Source organism: Festucalex cinctus, chromosome 9 (assembly GCF_051991245.1).
Source record: "Festucalex cinctus isolate MCC-2025b chromosome 9, RoL_Fcin_1.0, whole genome shotgun sequence".
In the NCBI taxonomy this organism is placed as follows: domain Eukaryota; kingdom Metazoa; phylum Chordata; class Actinopteri; order Syngnathiformes; family Syngnathidae; genus Festucalex; species Festucalex cinctus.
The window spans coordinates 7,631,723-7,652,771 of record NC_135419.1 but is presented as its reverse complement, the minus strand read 5'-3'; the positions used below and the strand labels follow the sequence as shown (position 1 = coordinate 7,652,771).

The 21,049-nt window shown below is 40.9% G+C and overlaps 1 protein-coding gene across 18 annotated transcripts in view; it reads left to right on the top strand.

Moving 5' to 3' along the window:
- The window catches only part of LOC144025391 (protocadherin alpha-C2-like), a 144,410-nt gene that overhangs the window by 82,700 nt on the left and 40,661 nt on the right, over window positions 1–21,049 (top strand). The window contains exon 1 of one of the 18 annotated variants that reach the window (XM_077531322.1): window positions 625–3,139. The exons of 12 other annotated variants lie outside the window; for them this stretch is intronic. In XM_077531322.1, the coding sequence (XP_077387448.1) occupies window positions 740–3,139 (2,400 nt within the window). In that variant the 5' untranslated portion in view covers window positions 625–739. Of the gene's footprint in view, window positions 1–624; window positions 3,140–4,159; window positions 6,676–7,338; window positions 10,021–11,378; window positions 13,648–17,973; window positions 20,489–21,049 lie in introns of those variants that run through there. 5 more of the 18 variants (XM_077531321.1, XM_077531340.1, XM_077531323.1 and 2 more) reach the window with 5 other exon arrangements.

Genomic DNA, 21,049 nt, shown 5'->3' with positions numbered 1-21,049 from the left:
AACACAATATTTAGGTTTCTTTTGTAATGGCTGCCAGCCTACCACACAGTCTTGTGTGTATGATGTGCTGTCCATGGTTCTGAATACATTTTAATGTGTTCATGAATTAGTGCTTTGTCAGAATTCAATACGAATGCATTTATTCCGGAATACATATGTATTGTATACATTCTGTATTTATAATTTGTAACCTTGCCATATTTAGATAGACTGGGTTTGGGTAATATTGTTTGGGAGAAATTCATTCATTGTTTGTTTATCTTGAAGAAATGAGCGATTTGAGTTCTTGTTGGATTTGTCTGTTGGTTCTTTATCATTACATAAGTGATGTGACATTAATATGATTCTATTCAGGTATATTTCCAGAATAAAGTAACAAATATCACATGCACGAAAATCACACATCAGACTTGAGTCACATTGTGCATTTTAATTTTACAGTTTATGTATAGGCTTTACTATTAGCGATATAAACATAGTTCTGTGATGTTAGTTGTAGTTCATGCAAACGTCCACTAGAGGACACCATGGACCATGACATTGACGCATCCTCATCCGCGGCGCGGGCTCCTCCCAAATGTGCGTGCTGTTTTTCGTCATTTTGAACAAAGAAGCTCAGGCGGTTAAAGAGACTAACGCGACTGGGATGGTTACACAGAAGAATTAATTCAATTTGTATATATTTTCCCTTCATATCAAGTCCATTTTTGTACCATTTCTACCTTTATGCGCTATTTGGATGTATGGAAAGATGCGTGCGTCGGGCGGATGGAGGTCTGTGCCGCTGTATTTGTTCTTCGTGCTGCTGGAGTGTTACTGGGATGTCGTGTGCGGCCAGCTCTCGTACTCGGTGGCGGAGGAGGTGAACGTGGGGACCTTTGTGGGAAATATTGCCATGGATTTAAGCTTAAATGTCCAGGATTTGGAGTCCCGTATGTTTCAGATTGTTGCAGGAACCAAAAGGAAATATTTTGAGGTAAATCTGCAGACTGGCGTCCTCTATGTTAATGAGAGAATAGATCGAGAGGAACTGTGTGGAGATCAAGCCAAATGTTCACTCAGTGTAGAAGCTGTCATTAATAATCCCTTAAAATTATACAGAATTGAAATTACAATATTAGATGTAAATGACAATTACCCAGTATTTTCTAGCCATTTACAGGTGCTGAACATTAGTGAGACTATTACAGCTGTAGGATCGAAATTTCCTCTGCGTGCAGCTCATGATGCAGACGTTGGTAAAAACACCGTAAATTCATACAAGCTGAGGCAAAATGAACACTTTTCTCTTGAGGTACAAAGAGGAGAAAGTGAGACGCCAGAATTAGTTCTTCAGAGGCTTTTAGACCGGGAAAAACAGGCTGTCATCACACTCATATTAACAGCTATTGATGGAGGAACACCAGCTAAATCAGGAACAATGACTATTGTTGTGAATGTACTGGACATTAATGATAATGCTCCTATATTCAGTCAAACTCTATACAAAGCTAGCATATATGAGAATATCGAGATTGGCACATCAATAATAACCTTAAATGCAACTGATTTAGATGCAGGAGCAAATGGACTTGTGTTCTATTCTTTCAATGCAGGAGTGAGAGAGAAGCAAACAAATATGTTCTCTATTGATGAAAAAACAGGAACAGTAACAAATGAGGAAAACATTGACTTTGAAAAAACAAGTGCATTTGAACTCCGAATACAAGCTAATGATGGAGGCACTTCTCCATTAACTTCTAATGCCAAATTGCTGATAGAAGTTTTAGATGTCAATGACAATGCCCCTGAAATTTCTGTTACATCTTTATTGAGCACAGTGAAAGAAGATGCAACAATTGGAACAGCTATTGCAATTGTCTCCGTGATGGACAAAGATGGAGGTAAAAATGGTTTGGTGCACTGTAAAATTAATAATGATGTTCCTTTCAAACTTGAGTCAAATTATAAGAATTCATACTCTTTGGTTGTTGGTGGTCCCCTGGATAGGGAGAGTGTATCTGTTTACAATATCAGCATTACTGCAACTGATGAAGGCACACCATCTCTTTCCAGCACAAGTTTTATTACTGTGCACGTTTCAGATGTTAACGACAACAAGCCTCATTTCTCAGAGTCCCTCATCAATGTTTATATTAAAGAAAACAGTCCACCTGGAGCAGTAATAAATACAGTGACTGCATTGGATAATGACATTGATCAAAATGGACATCTGGCTTATTCATTTGTGCAAAGCAGCACTGACTCATTGCCCATAACTACAATGATAAACATCAACTCAGAGAGTGGAGATATAGTCAGTTTGCAATCTTTTGACTATGAGAAATTAAAGACGTTTCAATTTAAAGTTCAGGCCACAGATTCTGGTGTTCCTCCACTCAGCAGCAACGTCACCGTCAATGTTTTTATCCTGGATGAGAACGACAACAGTCCCGCCATTTTGGCTCCCTATTCCGAACACGGCTCCGTTAACAGTGAGAGCATCCCCTATTCTGCTGAAGCGGGATACTTTGTGGCAAAAATCAGGGCAGTGGATGCAGACTCTGGCTACAATGCACTGCTCTCCTATCACCTGTCTGAGCCCAAAGGCAGCAACAACCTCTTCCGGATCGGAACCAGCACCGGGGAGATTCGGACCAAGAGGCGAATGAGTGACAATGACCTGAAAAGTCACCCCTTGGTGGTGTTGGTGTGTGATAACGGAGAAGCCTCCCTGTCAGCTACTGTGTCTATTGATGTGGTGGTGCTTGAAAGCACAGCTGACATCCACACTCAGTTCAGACATGTGCCCATCAAGGAGGAGAGCTTCTCCGATTTACACTTGTATCTGCTCATCGCCATTGTGGCCGTGTCGCTCATCTTTCTGCTCAGCCTCATCACTTTAGTGGCCTTCAAATGCCACAGACAGACAGACGGACCTTTCGACAGGTACAGCGCCCCAATGATCACCACCCACCCTGACGGGAGCTGGTCTTACTCCAAAGCGACTCAGCAGTACGACGTGTGCTTCAGTTCGGACACGCTCAAGAGTGACATGGTGGTTTTTCCCACCCCCTTTCCACCTGTAGAAGCAGAACTGATCAGTATTAATGGAGGAGACACCTTTACCAGGACTCAAACTTTACCTAATTCTGAGAAGGTAGGCTATACATTCCTTTCTACTTTTTTGACTGCTTGGTTGCATGTCGCTATACAGTTATTGATGACAACCATTTGAAGTTAGCATGGTCTTTGCAAAAGCAACTTGGGATGGTTCAATGTAACTAAAGAAACATAATGGTGTTTTACTTGTAATCTAGGGGGATTACATGTCATAACAATTTCACATTTGTGGTCCATGCATATTTTTTGTGAAATAATGTCTCAAGCAAGGAGGTGTTTGGTGATATTTTTTTTTTGGTAGGATATGTTATGCAAGTAAATGTAATGTGGTATTGAGGAATGGACATTGGAGGCTGTTGAGCACGAAAAGAGGCTTATTTTCTCCATCAACATTGTTCCATATCAGAGTTTGCACTTGCTGAAATACAGGTGATATATCCTAATATTACATTTAGGTTAGGTTTATTTTGCAACACAGTCGTGTATATTGTGAGAAGCGCTGTCCATGGTTCTGATCACATTTTTTAATGTGTGTTCATGAATTAGTGCTTTGTCAGAATGTGAATGCATTTATTCTGGAATACATACATTCATTGTGTATTTATAATTTGTAACCTTGTTGATTTGCCATATTTTAGATACACTGGGTGGAGAGGAGTGGGTTGGGGTAATCCTGTATTGCTGGGGGGAAATGCTGGCATTCATTGTTTATCTTGAAGTAATGAGTGACTATAGGTCGGTGTCGGTTCTTAATCATTAATTACTGATTTCACTTTAATACAATTTATTCAAGTGACATGCATGAAAATTACACGCACAAAAATCACGCATTTAGTCAAATTGTGCATTTTTAAAAGGTGATTTTATAGTTTATTTAATGGACTTTACTATCATTGATTTTACTGTATCTCATGTCCTTTGATGATAGTTGTAGTTCTACCAAACGTCCACTAGAGGACACCATGGACCATGACATTGACGCGTCTTCATCCGCGGTGCGGGGCTCCTCCCAAATGTGCGTGCTGTTGTTCGTCATTGCAACAAAGAAGCTCAGACGGTGAACGAGACTAACGCGACTGGGATGGTTACACGGAAGAATTAATTCAATTTGTTTTTATTTTCCCGTCATATCAAGTCCATTTTGCACCATTTCTTCCTGTTTGCCGTATTTGGATGTATGGAAAGATGCGTGCGACGGACAGATGGAGCTCTGCGCGGATGTATTTGCTCTTCATGCTGCTCGAGTGTTACTGGGATGCCGTGTGCGGCCAGCTCTCGTACTCGGTGGCGGAGGAGGTGAATGTGGGGACCGTTGTGGGAAATATTGCCAAGGATTTAAGCCTAAACGTCCAAGATTTGGAGTCCCGCATGTTTCAGATTGTTTCGGGAACCAAAAGGAAATATTTTGAGGTAAATCTAAAGACTGGCGTCCTCTATGTTAATGAGAGAATAGATCGAGAAGAACTGTGCAGAAAGCAAGCCAAGTGTTCACTTAATGTTGAGGCCGTCATTAATAATCCATTAAAATTATACCGTGTTGAAATTACAATATTAGATGTAAATGACAATTACCCGTTATTTTCTAGTCACGCACAAGTGCTGAACATTAGTGAAACTACTACAGCAGCAGGATCTAAATTTCTTCTGCACCCAGCCCACGACGCAGACGTTGGTAAAAATACAATACATTCATACAAGCTCAGCCAAAATGAACATTTTTCACTTGAGGTTCTCAAAGGAGAAACTGTGATGCCAGAATTGGTGCTTCAGAGGCTTTTAGACCGAGAAAAACAGGCAGTGATCACACTCATATTGACTGCTATTGATGGAGGAACACCAGCTAAATCAGGAACAATGACGATTGTTGTGAATGTCATGGACAGTAATGATAATGCGCCTGTATTTAGTCAAAGTCTGTACAAAGCCACGGTATTTGAGAATATTGAAATCGGCACATCAATAATAACATTAAATGCAACTGATTTAGATGCGGGAATTAATGGACAAGTGTTTTATTCTTTGAATGCAGGGGGAAGGGAGGAAGAAACAAATTTGTTCTCTATTGATGAAAAAACAGGAACAGTAACAAATAAGGAAAATATTGATTTCGAACAAACAAATGCATTTGAACTCCGAATACAAGCAAATGATGGAGGAGCTTCTCCCTTAACTTCTCACACAAAATTGCTGATAGAAGTTTTAGATGTCAATGATAATGCCCCTGAAATTTCTGTTACATCTTTATTGAACACAGTGAAAGAAGATGCAACAATTGGAACAGCTATTGCAATTGTTTCCGTGATGGACAAAGATGGAGGTAAAAATGGTTTGGTGCACTGTAAAATTCAGAATGATGTTCCTTTCAAACTTGAGTCAAATTACAAGAATTCATACTCTTTGGTTGTTGGCAGTCCTCTTGACAGAGAAAGTGCAGCTACATACAATATTAGCATTACTGCAAATGATGAAGGAATTCCACCTCTGTCCAGCACCAGTGTGATTGATGTCCACATATCAGATGTTAATGACAACAAGCCTTATTTCTCAGAAACCCTCATTAATGTTTATATCAAAGAAAATAGTCCACCAGGAGCAGTGATAAATACAGTGACTGCATTGGATAATGACATTGATCAAAATGGACATCTGGCTTATTCATTTGTGCAAAGTAGATCGGATTCAATGCCAATAACTACAATGATAAACATTAACTCAGAAAGTGGAGATATAGTTGCTCTTCAATCTTTTGACTATGAGAGGTTAAAAACGTTTCAGTTTAAAGTTCAGGCCACAGACTCTGGTGTTCCTCCACTCAGCAGCAACGTCACCGTCAATGTTTTTATCCTGGACGAGAATGACAACAGTCCCGCCATTTTGGCTCCCTATTCTGAACACGGCTCCGTAAATAGTGAGAGCATCCCGTATTCTGCTGAAGCGGGATACTTTGTGGCCAAAATCCGGGCAGTAGATGCAGACTCTGGCTACAATGCACTGCTCTCCTATCACCTGTCTGAGCCCAAAGGCAGCAACAACCTCTTCCGGATCGGAACCAGCACCGGGGAGATTCGGACCAAGAGGCGAATGAGTGACAATGACCTGAAAAGTCACCCCTTGGTGGTGTTGGTGTGTGATAACGGAGAAGCCTCCCTGTCAGCTACTGTGTCTATTGATGTGGTGGTGCTTGAAAGCACAGCTGACATCCACACTCAGTTCAGACATGTGCCCATCAAGGAGGAGAGCTTCTCCGATTTACACTTGTATCTGCTCATCGCCATTGTGGCCGTGTCGCTCATCTTTCTGCTCAGCCTCATCACTTTAGTGGCCTTCAAATGCCACAGACAGACAGACGGACCTTTCGACAGGTACAGCGCCCCAATGATCACCACCCACCCTGACGGGAGCTGGTCTTACTCCAAAGCTACTCAGCAGTACGACGTGTGCTTCAGTTCAGACACACTCAAGAGTGACATGGTGGTTTTTCCCACCCCCTTTCCACCTGTAGAAGCAGAACTGATCAGTATTAATGGAGGCGACACCTTTACCAGGACTCAAACTTTACCCACTACAGAAAAGGTAGGCTGTACATGTGTTTGTGTCTTAAGATTCTTCTTATTGGTAGCATGTTGATATATTTTGAACCAATATTCATGTATGTATCTAAAAAAAAAAAGTACCATTGCACTGAAATGTAATGGTCTTTCTGAAAGCAGCACAAAATATTATAGGCACTGCAACTTATGCAATGATGCACTGGTTTAAAATAAGCAGGTTTGATCCTAGTGGGGCAAAACTTAAAGTGTCTCATGCAAGAAAAAAAAAAGTGTAGTGGTTTATTCATTTATGTTGATTTAGTAAATATGATAGTTGAGTATCATCGGAGTTGTTGACTACTGGTGTGGAAGTTATTGTGTTTGCCGGCATTATACATTCATATTTTAATGAAATATTTTGACCTTGTTTGAGTGCTGCTGATATATTCTTGATAATTATTGCTCATTACTGCTTCCTGTCTATTCAGTATTGCGATAGAGTCTCGCTCTCCATGGTGCTGATGTTTCTTTCATGACGTACTGTCAGGATGACAAAAAAATACATGTGCAGGAATATTTTCATTCCATTGTTGTAGTTGTTATGTTGTTATCTTGTGAAAAAAAATGTTTAATTGCATTGGTGTTATGATAAAATTAAGCTCAGTGATTGCTTGTTTTTAAGAGACTTTACACTGTTTTTTGTTTTTTTTTTAAATGGATGTATTACTTGTGATTGATCATCATAGTTGTTTCAATTCGCTTGTACTTCACGTAAATGTCCACTAGAGGACACAATGGACCGTGGCATTTGAGCATCCTGGTGCACCGCGCGGGGCTCCTCCCAAATGTGCGTGCTGTTTTTCGTCATTGGAACAAAGAAGCTCAGACGGTGAAAGAAGCTGAGCTGTCGGGGATTGTTTCACGGAAGAAATAATTTAGTTTGTTTGGATTTTTGTCTTATATTTTTCCCATTTTTACCTTTTATACCTGTGTATATGAGATGATGCGTGCGTCGGACAAATGGAGTTCTATGCGGATGTATTTTCTCTTCGTGCTGCTGGAGTGTTACTGGGAAGCCGTATGCAGCCAGATCTCTTACTCGGTGGCGGAGGAGGTGAATGTGGGGACCGTTGTGGGAAATATTGCCAAGGATTTAAACCTAAATGTCCAAGATTTGGAGTCCCGTATGTTTCAGATCGTTGTGGGAACTAAGAAGAAATACTTCGAGGTAAACCTTAAGACTGGCGATTTCTATGTTAATGAGAGAATAGATCGAGAAGAACTGTGCAAAAAGCAAGGCAAGTGTTCACTTCATTCTGAGGCCATCATTAATAATCCATTAAAATTATACCGTATTGAAACGATAATATTGGATGTAAATGATAATTATCCATTGTTCATGAGCAATTCACAGGTGATAAATATCACTGAAATTACAGCAGCAGGATCTAAATTCCCTCTGTATCCAGCTCATGACGCAGATGTCGGTAAAAATACTGTAAAATCATATAAGCTCAGCCAGAATGAACATTTCTCTCTTGAGGTACACAAAGCAGAAAGTGTGACACCAGAATTAGTGCTTCAGAAGCTTCTGGACCGAGAAAAACAGCCGGTAATCACACTCACATTGACTGCTATTGATGGAGGAACACCAGCTAAATCAGGAACAATGACTATTGTTGTGAATGTCATGGACAGTAATGATAATGCTCCTGTATTTAGTCAAAGTCTGTACAAAGCTAGTGTACATGAGAACATTGACATTGGTGCAACTATAATAACATTGAATGCAACTGATGTAGATGCAGGAGAAAATGGGCAAGTGTTCTATTCTTTCAGTGAAGCGGATAAAGGGAAGCAGAATGACATCTTTGCAATAGACAAAACAACGGGCACTGTTACCAACATAAAGAATTTCAATTTCGAAGATGAAAATGTCTTTGAAATAAGAGTACAAGCCAGTGATGGAGCAGCTTTCCCAATGATTTCACATGCCAAATTATTGATTGAGGTTTTAGATATCAATGACAATGCACCTGAAATTTCAGTTACATCCTTGTTGGACACAGTGAAAGAAGATGCAGCAATTGGCACTGCTGTTGCTCTTGTTTCAGTTTTGGATAAAGATGAAGGTAAAAATGGTATAGTGCTCACTAAAATAAATAATGACGTGCCTTTTAAACTCGAGTTAAACTATAAGAATTATTATTCTTTGGTTGTCAATGGTCGTCTTGACAGAGAGAGTGCATCTGTGTACAGTATCAGCATTACTGCAACTGATGAAGGTACTCCACCTCTTTCCAGCACCAGTATTATTAACGTACACATCTCAGATGTTAATGACAATATTCCTCATTTCTCAGAGCCCATCATTAATGTTTATATTAAAGAAAATAGTCCACCAGGAGCAGTAATTCACAGAGTGACTGCACTGGATGATGACATTGATCAAAACGGGCATTTGGCTTATTCATTTGTGCAAAGCAGCACTGACTCATTGCCCATAACTACAATGATAAACATCAACTCAGAGAGTGGAGAGATAGTCAGTTTGCAATCTTTTGACTATGAGAGGTTGAAGACGTTTCAATTTAAAGTTCAGGCCACAGACTCTGGTGTTCCTCCACTCAGTAGCAACGTCACCGTCAATGTTTTTATCCTGGATGAGAATGACAACAGTCCCGCCATTTTGGCTCCCTATTCTGAACACGGCTCCGTTAACAGTGAGAGCATCCCATATACCGCTGAAGCGGGATATTTTGTGGCCAAAATCAGGGCAGTAGATGCAGACTCTGGCTACAATGCACTGCTCTCCTATCACCTGTCTGAGCCCAAAGGCAGCAACAACCTCTTCCGGATCGGAACCAGCACCGGGGAGATTCGGACCAAGAGGCGAATGAGTGACAATGACCTGAAAAGTCACCCCTTGGTGGTGTTGGTGTGTGATAACGGAGAAGCCTCCCTGTCAGCTACTGTGTCTATTGATGTGGTGGTGCTTGAAAGCACAGCTGACATCCACACTCAGTTCAGACATGTGCCCATCAAGGAGGAGAGCTTCTCCGATTTACACTTGTATCTGCTCATCGCCATTGTGGCCGTGTCGCTCATCTTTCTGCTCAGCCTCATCACTTTAGTGGCCTTCAAATGCCACAGACAGACAGACGGACCTTTCGACAGGTACAGCGCCCCAATGATCACCACCCACCCTGACGGGAGCTGGTCTTACTCCAAAGCGACTCAGCAGTACGACGTGTGCTTCAGTTCAGACACACTCAAGAGTGACATGGTGGTTTTTCCCACCCCCTTCCCACCTGTAGAGGCAGAACTGATCAGTATTAATGGAGGAGACACCTTTACCAGGACTCAAACTTTACCTAATACTGAGAAGGTAGGCTATACATTTTTAGTTTCTTGACTGCTTGGCCTTGGTTGCATGTCGCTATATTGTGTTCTTATGACGAAAATAGTTTTGACAACCACTTGATGTAAGGATGACCTTTACAAAAGCAGCTTGTGATGGTTCAATGCAAAAAAATAAAAAAATAAAAAAATAATATATATATATATATATATATATATATATATATATATATATATATATATATATATATATTTTTTTTTTTTTTTTTAAATAATAATAATAATAATCTTGCTATATTTGTAATTTAGGGGGTTTGCATGTCTTCAAAATTTCATATTTGTCGTCCATAATTAGTCGGAAATAATGTCTCAAGTGTGTAGGTATTTTCTTTTAGTCGGCTATATTAAGAAGTGAACGGAGGAATGGACGTTGTTGTTTAACACTAAAAGAGGGTTATTTTATCCATCAACATTCTTAAGAGTTTGCACTTATTGCTGAAACACAGGCGATATAGCCTAATATACTGTATTACAATATTTAGGTTTCTGTTGCTTACAGTCTTGTGTATTGTGATATGTGCTGTCCATGGTTCTGGACATTTTTTTTTTTATGTGTGTTCATGTGTCGTGCTTTGTCAGAATTAAATATGAATAGATTTATTCTGGAATACATACATTCCATTGTATATTTATAATTTGCAACCTTGCCTATTTCCCATATCTGTGGTGGAGAGGAGTGGGGTTGGGGTGATATTGTTGCAAGGGGATGCTGACATTCATTGTTTTTCTTAAGGAAATGAGCGACTTGTCAGTTCTTAATCATACACTACTGAAGCCACTTCAAAATAATCATATTGAGGTATATTTCTAGAATAAAGTGTCATGCATGAAAATCACACATTAGACTGCAGTCAAATTGTGCATTTTTAAAAGGCGATTTTATAGCTGATGTAATGGGCTTCACTATTAGCGATAGACCTGTATGTTATCATGTCCTATGATGTTAGTTGTAGTTCATCCAAACGTCCACTGGAGGACACCATGGACCGTGACATTGACGCAACCTCATCGGCGGCGCGGGGCTCCTCCCAAATGTGCGTGCTGTTTTTCCTCATTGGAACAAAGAAGCTCAGACGGTGAAAGAGACTAACGCGACGGGGATGGTTATAGTAAAGAATTAATTCAATTGGTTTAGATTTTCCCTTCATATTAAGTGAATTTTTGCACCATTTCTACCTTCTATGCCGTTGTTTGGATGTATGGAAAGATGCGTGCGTCGGGCTTTTGGAGCTCTGTGCGGATGTATTTGCTCTTCATGCTGCTGGAGTTTTACTGGGATGCCGTGTGCGGCCAGCTCTCGTACTCGGTGGCGGAGGAGGTGAACGTGGGGACCGTTGTGGGAAATATTGCCAAGGATTTAAGCTTAAATGTGCAGGATTTGGAGTCCCGTATGTTTCAAATCGTTGAAGGAACCAAGAAGAAATATTTTGAGGTAAATCTGAAGACTGGCGCCCTCTATGTTAATGAGAGAATAGATCGAGAAGAATTGTGCAGGAAACAGGCAAAATGTTCACTCGGTGTAGAAGCTGTCATTAATAATCCGTTGAAGTTGTACCGCATTGAAATAACAATATTAGATGTAAATGACAATTACCCAGTATTTTCTAGTCATAAAGAGGTGCTGAACATTAGTGAGACTATTACAGCTGTAGGATCCAAATTCCCTCTGCAGCCAGCTCATGACGCAGACGTTGGTAAGAATACAATATATATATACAAGCTCAGCCAAAATGAGCACTTTTCTCTTGAGGTACTCAGAGGAGAAAGTGTGACGCCAGAATTAGTGCTTCAGAGGCTTTTAGACCGAGAAAAACAGGCAGTGATCACACTCATATTGACTGCTATGGATGGAGGAACACCAGCTAAATCAGGAACAATGACTATTGTTGTGAATGTGCTGGACATTAATGATAATGCTCCTATTTTTAGTCAAAAGCTATACAAAGCTAGTATATATGAGAATATTGAGATCGGCACATCAATAACAACACTAAATGCGACTGATTTAGACGCAGGACAAAATGGACACGTGTTCTATTCATTCAATGCAGGAGGAAGAGAGGAAGAAACAAATTTGTTCTCTATTGATGAAAAAACAGGAACAGTAACAAATAAGGAAAATATTGATTTCGAAAAAACAAATGCCTTTGAACTCCGAATACGAGCTAGTGATGGTGGAGCTTCTCCTTTAACCTCTCATGCCAAATTGCTGATAGAAGTTTTAGATGTCAATGATAATGCCCCTGAAATTTCTGTTACATCTTTACTGAACACAGTGAAAGAAGATGCAACAATTGGAACAGCTATTGCAATTGTCTCCGTGATGGACAAAGATGGAGGTAAAAATGGTTTGGTGCACTGTAAAATTAATAATGATGTTCCTTTCAAACTTGAGTCAAATTATAAGAATTCATACTCTTTGGTTGTTGGCGGTCCTCTTGATAGAGAAAATGCAGCTACATACAATATTATCATTACTGCAAATGACGAAGGAATTCCACCTCTGTCCAGCACCAGTGTGATTGATGTCCACATATCAGATGTTAATGACAACAAGCCTTATTTCTCAGAAACCCTCATTAATGTTTATATCAAAGAAAATAGTCCACCTGGAGCAGCAATTAATAGAGTGACTGCACTGGATGATGACATTGATCAAAATGGGCATGTGACTTATTCATTTGTGCAAAATAGTGCTGACTCAATGCCAATAACTACAATGATAAACATTAACTCTGAAAGTGGAGATATAGTTGCTCTTCAGTCTTTTGACTATGAGAGGTTGAAGACGTTTCAGTTCAAAGTTCAGGCCATAGACTCTGGTGTTCCTCCACTCAGTAGCAACGTCACCGTCAATGTTTTTATCCTGGATGAGAATGACAACAGTCCCGCCATTTTGGCTCCCTATTCCGAACACGGCTCCGTAAACAGTGAGAGCATCCCATATACTGCTGAAGCGGGATACTTTGTGGCAAAAATCAGGGCAGTAGATGCAGACTCTGGCTACAATGCACTGCTCTCCTATCACCTGTCTGAGCCCAAAGGCAGCAACAACCTCTTCCGGATCGGAACCAGCACCGGGGAGATTCGGACCAAGAGGCGAATGAGTGACAATGACCTGAAAAGTCACCCCTTGGTGGTGTTGGTGTGTGATAACGGAGAAGCCTCCCTGTCAGCTACTGTGTCTATTGATGTGGTGGTGCTTGAAAGCACAGCTGACATCCACACTCAGTTCAGACATGTGCCCATCAAGGAGGAGAGCTTCTCCGATTTACACTTGTATCTGCTCATCGCCATTGTGGCCGTGTCGCTCATCTTTCTGCTCAGCCTCATCACTTTAGTGGCCTTCAAATGCCACAGACAGACAGACGGACCTTTCGACAGGTACAGCGCCCCAATGATCACCACCCACCCTGACGGGAGCTGGTCTTACTCCAAAGCGACTCAGCAGTACGACATGTGCTTCAGTTCGGACACACTCAAGAGTGACATGGTGGTTTTCCCCACCCCCTTTCCACCTGTAGAGGCAGAACTGATCAGTATTAATGGAGGAGACACCTTTACCAGGACTCAAACTTTACCCACTACAGAAAAGGTAGGCTATATGGGAATTTTCCCAATATTTTGCCTTAACAGTAGTATGTTGCTATTATGTACCTATATTTACATGTCAAACTTAGAAGTATTAAACACTATAAATTATAATTTTATTTCAAAATGCAAGTTTTTAATAGTCAATGCACCTACAGTAATGGGATGATGCGCTGATTTAAATCTAAGAATGTTTTCTTCGAATGGAATTTGTGACATCTGAAAAGTTTTATGTTGACAAAACAGCATATAACAGATATTGATATAACTTTATGAAATAGTGCTTTCTGCAAAGGAAAAGAGAGACATGGTTTTCTTTTTTTTTGAACTTGTACGCTTTGGAACAATGACATGGTCACGGTAGGGAAATAGTGATGTTTAGTATTTAACACAATATTTTTCAACCATTATGTTATTTTTCACAGTGGCTGCATGGAGTGAGACTTGCTGTCCATGGTGCTGAATTTTTAACATCGCTTTCATGAAGTATTGTCAGGACTAGCTAACTAATATTTACTTCCATTACTTCTCTTAACTCATAAATAACGTTCACTGATGTAAATAAATCACTATTGTGGGCCTATATCGTATTGTTGGAAATGTCTCAATTCATAGTTAGTGTTCATGAGGAGAGGAACATTTATCCCGGTGACTGTTCCTTTTTGATGGGATTTGATACGTTCACAAGAATATATTTTATGATTGAGCTCGGCATCACCCCGTCGTGTACTACTACTTGTAGTTCACGCAAACGTCCACTAGAGAGCACAGTAGACCGTGGCATTTGAGCTCACGCGTTCACGGCGCGGGGCTCCTCCCAAATGTGCGTGCTGTTTTTCGTCATTGGAACAAAGAAGCTCAGACGGTGAAAGAGGCTGATGTGTCGGTGATACTCACACGGGCGAATCCATTCAATTTGTTCAAATGTTTTCTTGATATCAAGTGGCGAATCTTATTTTTTTTTTTGCACCATTTCTACTTCTGGATCTATGGAATGATGCATGCGTCGGGCAGATGGCGTTCTATGCGGATGTATTTGGTGTTCGTGCTGCTGGAGTGTTACTGGGAAGCCGTGTGCGGCCAGATTTCTTACTCGGTGGCGGAGGAGGTGAATGTGGGGACCGTTGTGGGAAATATTGCCAAGGATTTAAGCCTAAACGTCCAAGATTTGGAGTCCCGCATGTTTCAGATTGTTGCAGGAACCAAGAGGAAATATTTCGAGGTAAACCTGAATACTGGCGTCCTCTATGTTAATGAGAGAATAGATCGAGAGGAACTGTGTGGAGATGAAGCCAAATGTTCACTCAGTGTGGAGGCAGTGATTAATAATCCATTAAAATTGTACCGTTTAGAAATTATTATCTTAGATGTAAATGACAATTATCCAACATTCTTGAGCAAATCACAGGTGTTAAATATTACAGAAAACACAGAACTCAACACAAAGTTTCCTCTGCATCCAGCTCATGATGCAGACGTTGGTAAAAATTCAATAAATTCATACAAACTAAGTCAGAATGAACATTTCTCTCTTGAGGCGCAGAAAGGAGGAAGTGTGACACCAGATTTGATGCTTCAGAGGCTTTTAGACAGAGAAAAACAGCCAGTGATCACACTCACATTGACTGCTATTGATGGAGGAACACCAGCTAAATCAGGAACAATGACTATTGTTGTGAATGTACTGGACATTAATGATAATGCGCCTGTATTTAGTCAAAGTCTGTACAAAGCTAGTGTATATGAGAACATTGAGATTGGCACATCTATAATAACATTAAATGCGACTGATTTAGATGCAGAACAAAATGGACTGGTGTTTTACTCTTTCAGTGAAGTGGGTAGAGGGAAGCAAAATGCTTTGTTTGCCATAGATAAAACAAGTGGGGCTGTTACCAACATAAAGAATTTAAATTTTGAAGAGATGAACAATTTCGAGATTAGAGTACAAGCTAGTGATGGGGCTATTTTTCCTAAGACATCACATGCCAAATTATTGATTGAGGTTTTAGATGTCAATGACAATGCCCCTGAAATTTCAGTTACATCTTTGTTGGACACAGTGAAAGAAGATGCAGCAACTGGCACTGCTGTTGCTCTTGTTTCAGTCTTAGATAAAGATGGTGGGAAAAATGGTCACGTCTACAGTAAAATAAATAATGATGTACCTTTTAAACTTGAGTCAAATTATAAAAATTATTATTCTTTGGTTGTGGATGGACCTCTTGATAGAGAGAGTGTGTCTGTGTACAACATAAGCATCATTGCAAATGATGACGGCACTCCTTCTCTTTCCAGCACAACTTTTGTGAATGTGAAAATCTCGGATGTTAATGACAACAAACCTCACTTCTCCAAGCCCCTTATTAATGTTTATATAAAAGAAAATAGTCCACCTGGAGCAGTAATAAATAGCGTGACTGCACTGGATGATGACATTGATCAAAATGGGCATGTGACATATTCATTTGTGCAAAATAGTGCTGACTCAATGCCAATAACTACAATGATAAACATTAACTCTGAAAGTGGAGATATAGTTGCTCTTCAGTCTTTTGACTATGAGAGGTTGAAGACGTTTCAGTTTAAAGTTCAGGCCACAGATTCTGGTGTTCCTCCACTCAGTAGCAACGTCACCGTCAATGTTTTTATCCTGGATGAGAACGACAACAGTCCCGCCATTTTGGCTCCCTATTCCGAACACGGCTCAGTAAACAGTGAGAGCATCCCATATACCGCTGAAGCGGGATATTTTGTGGCCAAAATCAGGGCAGTGGATGCAGACTCTGGCTACAATGCACTGCTCTCCTATCACCTGTCTGAGCCCAAAGGCAGCAACAACCTCTTCCGGATCGGAACCAGCACCGGGGAGATTCGGACCAAGAGGCGAATGAGTGACAATGACCTGAAAAGTCACCCCTTGGTGGTGTTGGTGTGTGATAATGGAGAAGCCTCCCTGTCAGCTACTGTGTCTATTGATGTGGTGGTGCTTGAAAGCACAGCTGACATCCACACTCAGTTCAGACATGTGCCCATCAAGGAGGAGAGCTTCTCCGATTTACACTTGTATCTGCTCATCGCCATTGTGGCCGTGTCGCTCATCTTTCTGCTCAGCCTCATCACTTTAGTGGCCTTCAAATGCCACAGACAGACAGACGGACCTTTCGACAGGTACAGCGCCCCAATGATCACCACCCACCCTGACGGGAGCTGGTCTTACTCCAAAGCGACTCAGCAGTACGACGTGTGCTTCAGTTCAGACACGCTCAAGAGTGACATGGTGGTTTTTCCCACCCCCTTTCCACCTGTAGAGGCAGAACTGATCAGTATTAATGGAGGAGACACTTTTACCAGGACTCAGACTTTACCCAACTCGGAGAAGGTAGGACATTCCAATTCAAAGTGATTGCACTAGCCGTGGTTTGTCACTTGTACTAATATTTATGCACATTTTCAACTCAATAGTATAAAATCAAAACAAAACATATGAAATAAGATTCTAGAATTATGTCCATAAGAGAAACCAATGAATTTATATAATTAAGTTAAAAGCATTTCCGTGATATTTACGATAAGAAAATGTCCATGAGGCTGTTTTGAAGGCAGCCAGCATGATCCAGGTCTTGGGATGGAGTTTGGGAATTAAAATGTTTTAGATCATTGAGACATTTTGACAAGCATAAAGTGTGGTGAGAAGGATGGAAGGGGCAGGAGGTGACGGATATAAGGATGTGGGAAGTTATAGGGAGCTCTAAATATGAGTATTAATGTTAAATATTTTTATCCAGTATAAATCCGGTACAGGTAGTGAATATTAATGATGTGTTCAGTTGGTTCATTTATATTGTTTTATTTGGAATCAGTGTTGGGCATGCACCAATTTGATGTGGGTGATGATGATGATGATGATGATGATGATGATGATGATGATGATGATGATGATTGGTTGTAAAATCAACTCATTGAAAAAGTGTCAAGTAAGTGCTGACATCTGAGTATATTTTTGGTTAGCAAACATCTGTTTGAAAATGTGGTTTAAAAAAATGATGAGTCGCTCTCCGTGGTTCTGAAGTGCATAATGAGTACTATAGTTTTACATGTTTAGAATCAAGACAGCAAACAATACTGTCCTATATTATGCTACCTTTTTTTTTTCTTTTTGTCGTGCAGCGCTTCCATTCCTTAGGTTTTCTTTATTTAAAAATCTCTATTTGAAACTGCACTACACCACAACCGTCACAAGGTGACGCAGGAGACCGTGTTAAAAATGCGCCTGGTGGACAGAAACTCCTCTGAATAGAAAACGTCATAAATGGGGAGTGTTCAGCGTCGAGGCAGCACAACGAGCAGCTCCACGGAGACGTAAGACACAAAAGATACAATCGGATTTGTATTTTTTCTTTTCTCATTCCTTGTGGATATACCAAAGGCAAAACGGGATTGATGTTGACTCTTTGAGGAGAATGGCTTCTCGGAACCAATGGGTTACTATCGGGGGTCTATTTTTCACACTGCTTTGTCTGTGCGGCTGGACGGCGGCTCAAATATCGTACTCCATCTCGGAGGAGGTAGACAAAGGGACGGCGGTGGGAAATCTCGCTAAGGATTTAAACCTCAGTGTGCAGCAACTGCAATCCACAGGCTTGCAGATCAACTCCGTGTACAAAAAGCGGTATTTTGACGTTAATGTGGAATCTGGAATGTTGCTTGTTAGCGAGAGAATAGACAGAGAGGAGCTGTGTCCGAATGTGTTGAAATGTTCTTTAAATATAGAAGCCGCATTGAGTAACCCTCGCAGGCTCCATCAAATTGAAGTTGTTATTAATGATATTAATGACAACGCGCCCGTGTTTAATCAAGAGATTACAACAATAGACATGTCTGAATATTCATTTCTCGGGGAGAGACATCCGCTTCCACAAGCACATGACGCAGACGTAGGCACAAACTCAGTGAAGACTTATAAATTAAACCCGAATGAATATTTTGTTTTAGACGTGCAAAATAATGGCGACAGTATATCTGCTGAATTATCACCGCAGAAAGCTTTAGACAGAGAAAAACAGGCTGTGGTTGACCTCACGCTTATTGCCATCGATGGAGGAAAACCTCCAAAATCAGGGACCACACAAATAAAAATAAATGTCCTTGATGTCAATGACAATTCTCCCTTATTTAGCAAATCTCTGTACAAGGTCCAAGTTATTGAAAATGCAGATATTGGCACTGCGTTGTTGACACTGTCTGCAACTGATTTAGACGATGGTGTTAATGGGCAACTCACGTTTTCTTTTGCAGAAAGAGGGCGTTTTAACCCTGATGACACGTTTGCACTAAATGAAAATACAGGAGAAATCACCGTTAAAGGTGATATTGATTATGAGGAGACTCAAGCATATGAGATTCGTGTTCAAGTGCGGGACAAAGGCGTTCCTCCTCGCTTGGCGCACAGCAAAGTTTTAGTGGAAGTCATTGACGTGAATGACAACGCACCGGAAATCACTGTGTCATCTCTCATGAGTCCCGTGAAAGAGGGCGCTGAGATCGGCACTGCCGTTGCCATGGTGATGGTGGCTGATAAGGATGGAGGTAAAAATGGCCAAACACAGTGTAAAATTGATGGATCTGTGCCATTCATATTGAAGTTTAACTATAAAAAATATTACTCGTTGTTGGTTGATGGACCTCTTGATAGAGAGGACACCTCCCAGTATCTTATAACGCTTACAGCTACTGATGAAGGAACTCCACCTCAGTCCACTACACATGTCATCACCATTCAAGTGTCCGACGTCAATGACAATCCACCTCAGTTCATGGAGCCTGTCATTAATATGTACGTGAAGGAGAATAGTCCAGTTGGTATGACAATTTACACTTTGACGACGACAGATGCTGATACGCTAGAAAATGGAAAAACATCTTATTACTTGGTTGACAGGTCTTTTAAAACGACACAAACAGCTTCAATGATAAACATTAACTTAGAAAGTGGAGATATAGTCAGTTTGCAGTCTTTTGACTATGAGATGTTGAAGACGTTTCAGTTTAAAGTTCAGGCCACAGATTCTGGTGTTCCTCCACTCAGTAGCAACGTCACCGTCAATGTTTTTATCCTGGATGAGAATGACAACAGTCCCGCCATTTTGGCTCCCTATTCCGAACACGGCTCCGTGAACAGTGAGAGCATCCCATATTCTGCTGAAGCGGGATACTTTGTGGCAAAAATCAGGGCAGTAGATGCAGACTCTGGCTACAATGCACTGCTCTCCTATCACCTGTCTGAGCCCAAAGGCAGCAACAACCTCTTCCGGATCGGAACCAGCACCGGGGAGATTCGGACCAAGAGGCGAATGAGTGACAATGACCTGAAAAGTCACCCCTTGGTGGTGTTGGTGTGTGATAACGGAGAAGCCTCCCTGTCAGCTACTGTGTCTATTGATGTGGTGGTGCTTGAAAGCACAGCTGACATCCACACTCAGTTCAGACATGTGCCCATCAAGGAGGAGAGCTTCTCCGATTTACACTTGTATCTGCTCATCGCCATTGTGGCCGTGTCGCTCATCTTTCTGCTCAGCCTCATCACTTTAGTGGCCTTCAAATGCCACAGACAGACAGACGGACCTTTCGACAGGTACAGCGCCCCAATGATCACCACCCACCCTGACGGGAGCTGGTCTTACTCCAAAGCGACTCAGCAGTACGACGTGTGCTTCAGTTCTGACACGCTCAAGAGTGACATGGTGGTTTTTCCCACCCCCTTTCCACCTGTAGAAGCAGAACTGATCAGTATTAATGGAGGAGACACCTTTACCAGGACTCAGACTTTACCTAACACGGAGAAGGTAGGCTGACCATATTTCTATACTTAAACATTTATGATGTATTCACGTGTATTTTAGTTAATACAAAAAGTCTACACACCCCTTTTCAAGTGCCAGATTTTTGTGATAATTTCTCAGATGCTCATGTCAAAGGGAATACATATAGGTTGACTAAGTGCTGTGATTTTTTTATTTTTTGGCCTCTATATAAATTCTAGCAGGGTATTATGGCCCAGTAGCATATGACAAATACAGTATCAGTCAACATATTGTATGAAATGGTGGACATAGGCCTATGTAGTGCTTGTTCCCAGCCTGCTCGTGTAGCACTTTCCATGGAACTATAGAAGAGAATGCATCCCTTTGTAAAGCCTGTGAATGTAAGTGTATGTTTGGACGTCCTTATTTATTTCATAGTACTTGTAGTTGTGATTACAAATGATATTTTTCTGAACACTTTCAGTTGTTGGATAGTGTGTTTTGAATTGGCAGATGTGCATCTCTAAATATTATATTTACAATCTCCATAACAGGACAAGGCATTTTAGGTGGTAATACTTCTAAATTAGACAACAATGGTCA